At 45.5% G+C, this 9,029-nt stretch overlaps 1 protein-coding gene across 1 annotated transcript; it reads left to right on the top strand.

Moving 5' to 3' along the window:
- Positions 1-5,568: 5,568 nt before the first annotated feature.
- On the top strand, positions 5,569-8,224 carry fzd10 (frizzled class receptor 10). The gene has a single exon (XM_085961685.1). It carries the CDS (start codon positions 5,583-5,585, stop codon positions 7,344-7,346), a length of 1,764 nt encoding a protein of 587 aa, XP_085817811.1. The 5' UTR covers positions 5,569-5,582; the 3' UTR covers positions 7,347-8,224.
- The last annotated feature ends 805 nt before the right edge of the window (positions 8,225-9,029 follow it).

Genomic DNA, 9,029 nt, shown 5'->3' with positions numbered 1-9,029 from the left:
CGCTGAACACTGCGCAGTCATCAGCGAACATCCCCATTTCTGACCTTATGTTGGAGGGAAGGTCATTCATGAAGCAGCTGAAGATGGTTGGGCCTAGGACACTGCCCTGAGGAACTCCTGCAGTGATGTCCTGGGGCTGTGATGATTGACCTTCAACCACCACAACCATCTTCCTTTGTGCTAGGTATGACTCCAGCCATTGGAGCGTTTTCCCCCTGATTCCCATTGACTTCAGTTTTACTAGGGCTCCTTGATGCCGCACTCGGTCAAATGCTGCCTTGATGTCAAGGGCAGTCACTCTCACCTCACCTCTGGAATTCAGCTCCTTTGTCCGTGTTTGGACCAAGGCTGTAATGAGGTCGGGAGCCAAGTGGTCTTGGTGGAACCCAAACTGGGCATCAGTGAGCAGGTTATTGGTGAGTAAGTGCCGCTTGATAGCAGTGTCGATGACACCTTCCATCACTTTGTTGATGATTGAGAGTAGACTGATGGGGCAGTAATTGGCCGGATTGGATTTGTCCTGCTTTTTGTGGACAGGACATACCTGGGCAGTTCTCCACATTGTCGGGTAGATGCCAGTGTTGTAGCTGTACTGGAACAGCTTGGCTAGATGCACGGCTAGTTCTGGAGTACAAGTCTTCAGCATGATATCCGGGATGTTGTCAGGGCCCATAGACTTTGCTGTATCCAGTGCGCTCAGCCGTTTCTTGATATCACGTGGGGACCTCGGGAGTAGGCTGATATGGATCATTCACTCGGCACTTCTGGCTGAAGATGGTTGCAAACGCTTCCGCCTTGTCTTTTGCACTCACGTGCTGGGCTCCACTATCATTGAGGATGGGGATATTCATGGAGCCTCCTCCTCCCGTTAGTTGTTTAATTGTCCACCACCATTCACAACTGGATGTGGCAGGACTGCAGAGCTTTGATCTGATCCATTGATTGTGGGATTGCTTAGCCCTGTCTATAGCAGGCTGCTTCCACTTTTTAGCATGCATGTAGTCCTGTGGTAGTGTTCCAGGAGGTTGTTTCCCCTGGATCACTGGAAGCAGCAGTTACTTTAGCTAAGCAACAGGTTAAGTTGCTGCCCCCGGTGGCACTGCCTGATAGGTATTTTACTGAGCACTTAGCCCACCCAAACAGGGCAGCCATGCAATGTCCTTGTTGCTGGCCTATTCCGACATTCCCGAGCCATCAAGGAGGGTCCAAAGCCAGAAGTGAAAGTTGCAGTTGTGACCTTCAGACAATCGAACATGTGCAATCGAGCACATGCGGGGTTGTTTTTGACGTGCTATGAAGCCTGCCCTGCAGCCTAAGTGGAGTGGGATCCAAAGCGATGGAAATCCTAGCATCTTACTCCACTGCTTCAGTTCTGTAATATAAATTTGACATTCGTTGTCCATATATTGCAGCCTGCGGCAAGCTGCATGACCTCATTATAGTGGCAAAGAGTTAGTAAACTCCTTCAGCCAAATAATTAGATTTGATTCTAAGTTTTCTTTTTCATTTTATTTCTGTGTTAGACAGAGTGCTGATTTATTTAGAGTACATGTAAATTCACATTGTTGCAGTACTTGGCTCCAAATGCGTACAGGTAATTTGTTACATTCTACCTAAATTGGTTAACTGATAATATACTCAGTGCCCCTATCAAAACAGAATAATGAATAAATATCTGAGAGTGATTGCAAAGCAGGAATCCAACTAATGGGGTTCAGATCATGTTCTAAACAGCGAAAGTGAAGCTCAAAATTGTCCATAACTCATCCGAATCCCAATATGAGATTACAGCCTTGTAATCACTCCAGGGGACCATTTTTATGAATTATACTGTGAACTACATGCACTATTTTTATCCAATTTTGGGTCCATGTTCTTGCTGACAGCAGCTCTCAGTGCAGATGCCAGCAGCCAGTGCACTCCATGTTATTGAAGTGTGATGATGTATACATAGGGTTATAAATTGTTGTGCAGTCACGGCCCACGTTTATTTTTAAAAATCATCAGTTTATTACCAATTAATACTATTAGTGTATTATTAAATGTGAATTTTGCACCCTGTTCTGCATAAACATCCTGTTAACCACCCTTTTTAATTCATCTAAAGGATTGTCAAGGAATACGCTTATATAAGGTTCCTGACATTTCAACCAGATTTTTTTTTGCTGCAAGAGTTATTTATGTCTTATGTGACGAGTGATTTTTTTTTCTGTTTCTCTGAACTACTTCATTATTTTAAAACATTCCGAGTTTGTTTGCGTGCATTTTCTTCAGAAATTCATAAACAGGGGCCTGGAATTTCCCCCCACAACCTGCAAGTTAGACATGAAAATGCGCCCATTCTGTCGATGTCAAGTTGCGCTCAAATTTCCTGCGAATCTCATTAGAATGAACCCGAATGTAAAATGGGCGTAAATGGGTGCAAATCAGCGTGAACAATGGGGGCCCCAGGAAAGTGCTGAACCAACTCCATATATTTCTTCTTTAAGTATGAAAATGTTTCAACTCACTTAACCATCATTCATGCACATCATGCACAGCATGTTTAGGAACCTAATATGGGGAAGCTTTAAATTTTTTAGGTGACTTATATTTATGCCATAAAAATGCATTAAAAGAAACAGAAAATACAGAGCAGGTTTCGGCAAGGATTTAAAAAAATTGAAATACTATAAAAAAGCAATAAAACACCAGAAAAATGTATCTTTCCTGCTGCGCCTGTAAATCTGATCCTAATATGAAGAGACCCCCGAACAAGCGCACTTGGAGGATACTCCAATATCAGGCTCTGTAATTTGAGGGCGGGGATAGTTTTATGGGCGGAGAACAGGCGGAAGGATCGATAGACAGCCGACACAGATCGAGGCGATTTGGGCGTATTGCACTTACGCCCGCAACTCACTTGTGCCCAAAATTCTTTCAGGCCGCTTATTTGCTTTGCGCCCTGATTGCCCGCGTCGCTGGGCGCAAATACGGAGGAAATTGCAGGTCCCTGGGAGTTTATCTCCAGCACCAGCCTGTAAGCTTGAAAGAAAAAAAAACCTCCCTAAAATTCTTCTGTATCCATAACAATTTATCCTGCAAATTATAGCAAGATGTACACACACAATTACGTTGCTTAAATGTTGATACTCCAGTGCTTTAAAACAAAGACGTTGACATTTGAATGCAGTCGGCCACGAAAGGCTTGGTGATGGGGGGGAGGTTACCTGGCAATTGTGGGAAGTAATAAGAAAGTTTGTGGGTCTTTTAGAACCTAAGTCAATTCTTATTGTGACAGACTGGCAGGCAACAGAGAAAGTGCTCGATTTCTCACTTTCTCCAGGGACTGTGGAATGAATTTAATCTAATCTAGAGAGTGTGTCTGTGCCGGGGTTTTTCTCTCTCTCTCTCTGTGAGTGTGGGAATAGAAGTGAGGCAGGAGCACTGAATGCAGCCTCCTGGGCCAGGAGCAGTGGGGAGCCGCTTAGATGCCACTGATCCGAAGCCAGTGCATGAAAAGAGGATTAAGAAATGTTCTTATTTGCAATTCACAGAAATGCACCCTGTTGAACCGTCCGTAATATTTCAAACCAGATTTTAAAAAAAGTAGAGCCCCTTCATTGTGTCAAAGCATTGCTACGTTCTGGTTACACTGCTTTTGTTTGAAACCGCAACAATTCCTTTTTTTTTGTGAGAAGTCTATATCTGTTGCAACTTTTACATTTACACGGCACAATGCACACTCGCTATCTTTCACAATTGGAACCGGTGGGTCTGCAGAGGCAGAGCGGCGGGTATTTATACCCCGCCAGACTTGCTTGTTTACTAACCGGGGTGCAAACATTTACTGGTCGCTCGTTGTTGACAAGGTGAGAATGACATTTTGATATGTCGACATAAGAAAGAACATTGCAAAAAATGCACCTCGTCTAATTCTAGAAGTAAAGATCCTAAAGAGAGCGGCTGCGCGTGGAAAACAACTTTTAAACAAGTTTCAGCACATTTTGAAATGCTAAATTATATTTACAATCGCGCAAAAAAAACAAGTATTTTGCAAATGAGGTTTAATAAGATTTCCATTCAGTTAAACTGATCAAACCGCCTCCCCCCCCAAAAAAGCCAAGTGCTTTTTTTTCCATCCACGGTTAAATATGTAAATAAAATGTCTAAAGTCATTCTTCAAAGAACACAAAGGAAGAAAAGATCAGCGACCGACAGCCATAAAATTCCTGCAATTCTCCGTAACGCCAGTCGCCGGGGGTCCGTCTCTGTCGGAGCGATCCAGCGGGGATCCTGCTATTTGCATAGAGGCACAGGTTTCGAATCCGACCCCAAAAAAATATCTTTTCAGCTTCAGGCATCAAAGAGCCTTTTCATTTATTAGCAACAGAATTATCTTAGCCAGTTGCTGATTCCCCCCTCTCTCTCTCTCTCTCTGCGAGATGGTGCTGTAGGCAGCCGATTGTTTTCCAGTTGAATTCAGTTGCTTAGATAGGAAGCTGTTTAAAAAAAATACTCTGGGGGAATATGGAGCTTTGCAAATGTAACATTGCCTAAATAAACATGCTATTTTAATATTAAAGAACAATAACAAAAGGCTACATTCAAGAACTTTTCCACATCAGTGAGAATCTGGGATCCCAATATTTTAGCCAGGGTTTTGATTAATAAACTTTAATAGTAAAATATAAACTCATATTTAATGTGGTAAGTTTGCAAATTGATCTGGATTCTTTCTCCTTTATTTTTATGGCGTCGCAGCGGGGCGAAGTCTCTCATTCCAAACTTCCTGAAGTTAGAGAAACGATATTATGATCGGAGCTATCAAAGTTCGAGCCAGTTTGTGTCTTTTAACAGGTCCCGTTTTCTTGTCGATATGATCTGTGGTGTGCTCATTATTTGTTTAAACAGCCGCTCTCCGGTTGACAGGAATGCACTTTAGACTAAGGATTATTAGAAAATAATTAAAAGCTGGTTGGAGGGTAATATTTATTTGATTGTGAATTTCATTAAATCGAAAAAAGTGGCGGAAATCCACACAACATCAGATGAATGGCAGGCGCCCAAATGCTTGTTTGGCCGATCTTTTGATGATCGCCCCTCTCTCCCTCTCTCTCTCTCTCGCTGCTCTTTTTTTTGCCCGAGTTTCACAGACGGTCCGCCCACTCTTAGCTCACTTTGCAGTTGCCAGTCAGAGAGCCGCCTGTGTGTGTGTGTGTGTGAGAGAGTGAGTGAGTGTTTACTTCCTCCTACCTGTGTCCCACAAGTGCAGAGAGCAGCGCTCGGAGACAAGCCCTTGAAGTTACAGAGAGAGGGACACATTGCGATCGTTTGGCGGCGGCTGCTGTTTGGTTCGGTTCGGCCCCCGTCCTCAGCCAGTGGATTTCACCTTTCTGTCTGCTCAGAGGCGCATCAGTGGCAGGTTTCTCCGAGAGCCGCACTCACAGAGCAGCTGCGGGTCGGGAGCCAGCACTTCCATGGGACCAAGTTTGGATACAGAGAAAGTTTAGCCCAAGACACGATCGCGTCGGATTGAGTCGCTGGTTTTTTTTGAGGGGTGGGGAGGGAGGGGGTGGGGTGGGGGGAAGGAGATTCCGAATATGGGACCGTTGTTTAAAGTAAGTTGCCTCTGCGCCCTGACCTTCTCGCTCATCCTGTGCAGTCTGGCCATAAGTTCCATGGACTCGGAACGCTCCGACCGAGAGGGCAGATGTCAACCCATCGACATCCCCATGTGCCGGGACATTGGCTACAACATGACCCGCATGCCCAATCTGATGGGCCACGAGGACCAAAGGGAGGCGGCCATCAAGCTGCACGAGTTCGCCCCCCTGGTGGAGTACGGCTGCCACAGTCACCTCAAGTTCTTCCTGTGCTCTCTCTATGCCCCCATGTGCACCGAGCAGGTCTCCACCCCTATCCCGGCCTGCCGGGTCATGTGCGAGCAGGCTCGGCTCAAGTGCTCGCCCATCATGGAGCAATTCAGCTTCCGCTGGCCCGACTCGCTGGACTGCAGCAAGCTGCCCAAAAAGAACGACCCCAACTTCCTCTGCATGGAAGCCCCCAGCAACGGCTCGGACGACTCGCCCCGAGGCTCCAGCGTGCTCCCGCCCGTCTACCGGCCGCACCTGAGATCCGGCGGGACGCAGGACCTCTTCCCCTTCTCCAAGGACAGCCCCGGCAAGACGGCGTGCGAGAACTACGACAAGTTTCATCGGGTGGAGAAGAGCGCTTCGTGCGCGCCTCTCTGCTCGCCCACCGTGGACGTTTACTGGGCCAACCAGGACAAGAGGTTCGCCTTCATCTGGATTGCTATCTGGTCGGTGGTGTGCTTTTTCTCCAGTGCCTTCACTGTCCTGACCTTCCTGATCGACCCCCAGCGCTTCAAGTACCCAGAAAGGCCCATCATCTTCCTGTCCATGTGTTACTGTGTCTACTCTGTGGGCTACATCATCCGGCTCTTCGCTGGAGGGGAGAGCATCGCCTGCGACAGGGACAGCGGGCACCTCTACGTTATCCAGGAGGGGCTGGAGAGCACCGGCTGCACCATAGTCTTTCTGGTCCTCTACTACTTCGGCATGGCCAGTTCCCTGTGGTGGGTCATCTTGACACTCACGTGGTTTCTGGCGGCTGGGAAGAAATGGGGACACGAGGCCATTGAGGCAAACAGCAGCTACTTCCATCTGGCAGCATGGGCAATCCCTGCGATCAAAACCATCATCATACTGGTGATGAGGAGAGTGGCCGGAGATGAACTGACCGGGATCTGCTATGTGGGGAGTATGGATGTCAACGCGCTGACCGGCTTTGTGCTCATCCCTTTGGCTTGCTACCTGATCGTTGGCACCTCGTTTATCTTGTCTGGGTTTGTGGCGCTTTTTCACATCAGGCGCATCATGAAGACTGGTGGGGAGAACACGGATAAACTGGAAAAACTGATGGTGAGGATAGGCGTCTTCTCGGTTTTGTATACTGTGCCTGCTACCTGTGTCATAGCTTGTTATTTCTACGAACGCCTCAACATGGACTATTGGAAGCTCCTAGCCACTCGGGAGAAGTGCAAAACGGACAACCATTCCAACAATCTGGATTGCACCATGACCAACTCCATCCCAGCGGTGGAGATCTTCATGGTCAAGATCTTCATGCTGCTGGTGGTAGGGATCACCAGCGGCATGTGGATTTGGAGCTCCAAGACACTGCAGTCTTGGCAAAACATTTGCAGCAGAAGATTCAGAAGAAGGGTGAGGAGGAAACCCGCCAGCGTTATTACAAGTAGTGGCGGGGGCTCGTATGGGAAAGTTCACCCTCCCTTGAAAGTACACGGGAAATACGAACCCGCCCTCCCACCAACTTGTGTTTGAAATGATTATTGCCACAAAGATAGTTTTTCTGCTTCTTCTTCTCCCCCCCTCCCAGTTTATGTATAGGGCTGGTCTGGAAGACCAATGGCCCCAAAAGGGGAACCAGGAAACAATGAAAACTCCTCACCTTAAGTGAAAATGTAAGGAGAAATAGTTTCCATTGCTGACAGCACAGCTCGCTTGGGCTGGATGGTGAGGTTCAAAAAAAGGTTAAGCTATAGGAGGAACCTGTGGCGTCTCCAAACATTTGGAACCCGAAATCAGAGACGTGTGTTTCCACAATGTGTGCTCTGCTGTAACTCTGGAATGACTAACAGTTCAGTCGTCATATTACCCCCGGCTCGGCAACTATTACCTTTTAACGTGAAGCTTTCAGGGATAAGTAGGGTCTCTTCAAAAGGTTCAGTATCTTGTGGATAAGCAATATTCTGCCGAAGATGGGCTGCTTTAACAATGTGCAATAGTTTTTTTCTCTCTCTTTTCAACAATCAGCTGCAGATAAAAGACTTACAAAGAATCTTCTTCTGACAAAAGAACTTAGAGGTATGGGCGACAGAAGTTCTTTAATGACACATTTTGCTTTCTGATGGAAATCAAGTCAGTGTCAGACAAGTTGAACTGATTTGTAAACGGGCGATTCAAAGAGACCCACGAAGCTTATCGACTCGTCTTATTGTAAAGCTAATTCTAACCATGAATAGATCAACAAGCACTACATAAAACAAAGAGTTTGTGTGGACAGGGAGCCCCTGTGATCTTGTAGCTCTTCACGTGTTTTGTGAAGCACATTGAGACCTTTGTACATATTTGTAAAAATATAATTGTCGTCGAGTTCGTCTATTTTATAAAATAAAATGTTTCTTTAGTTTGGCAAGAAATCTGCTGAATATGTGACTATTCTTAAAAGGCAATCAGATTAATGGCAGGCTGTCTTAAAAAGGCAGTGCCCGGGGTTAAAATGCAAAGCTACTGCCTGCTAGACTTGATTTATTGCTGCGACGTAAAGGCAGAATATTAAAGAAAGGGCAGGTCAGACCTGTTGTGAACAGAATTTGCGTGACGTTAGTTAATTAAAGTTGTAAGTAAATGGTGCCGCGGCGATGTTCCATTTTATATTAACTATAACATAATGACATACTTTAAAATGTTTTTTTTTAAGGATAATGTTTTACTAAATACTGTAGTCAGAACGGCTATAAAGTGAATCAATCAACGCTGATTTATATTACTGCTCCCAACAGGGCGCTGAGAGCAAGATTCACTAACCCAGCAACTCACCAACGGCAGATTCTGCCATTTAAAAAAAAAACATTTATTAGGGCAAAGAGCCGCCTCAACAAAAAGTCTGCTGATATATTCAGTCGTAAAGCTAGAAACATCAACATGCTACCAACTTTAAAAAAATATATCTTCTAGAAGAATGATAATTTCTGATGGTATAAAGTGTCCGTTTAAAAAGACGGTGTGTTTGTGTGTGAACTGGTCCTTTTACCCATTTGAAGGGTTTACTTTGTTCTAACTGCAGTAGTTTGGCGAGTCGGGCGCTTCACAGTGACACTAACACAACTCACATGTATTATAATTGGATTTGCAACAAGGAAACGGTGAATGGTCGGCAAGAAACATCTTGATTTAATCTTCCGAAAACACGAACCTTTGTGACGTCCTTGTAATTAAAGAGCT

The sequence above is a fragment of the Somniosus microcephalus genome, chromosome 19 (genome assembly GCF_052327205.1).
Source record: "Somniosus microcephalus isolate GS21.2 chromosome 19, FLI_Smic_1.0, whole genome shotgun sequence".
NCBI classification, from domain to species: Eukaryota; Metazoa; Chordata; class Chondrichthyes; order Squaliformes; family Somniosidae; genus Somniosus; species Somniosus microcephalus.
The sequence above is the reverse complement of the archived record's forward strand: the minus strand, read 5'-3'. Positions and strand labels throughout refer to the sequence as shown.

Coding starts and splice junctions, on each gene's coding strand:
- fzd10 (XM_085961685.1), top strand. CDS start 5,583: ATGGGACCGTTGTTTAAAGTAAGTTGCCTCTGCGCCCTGACCTTCTCG.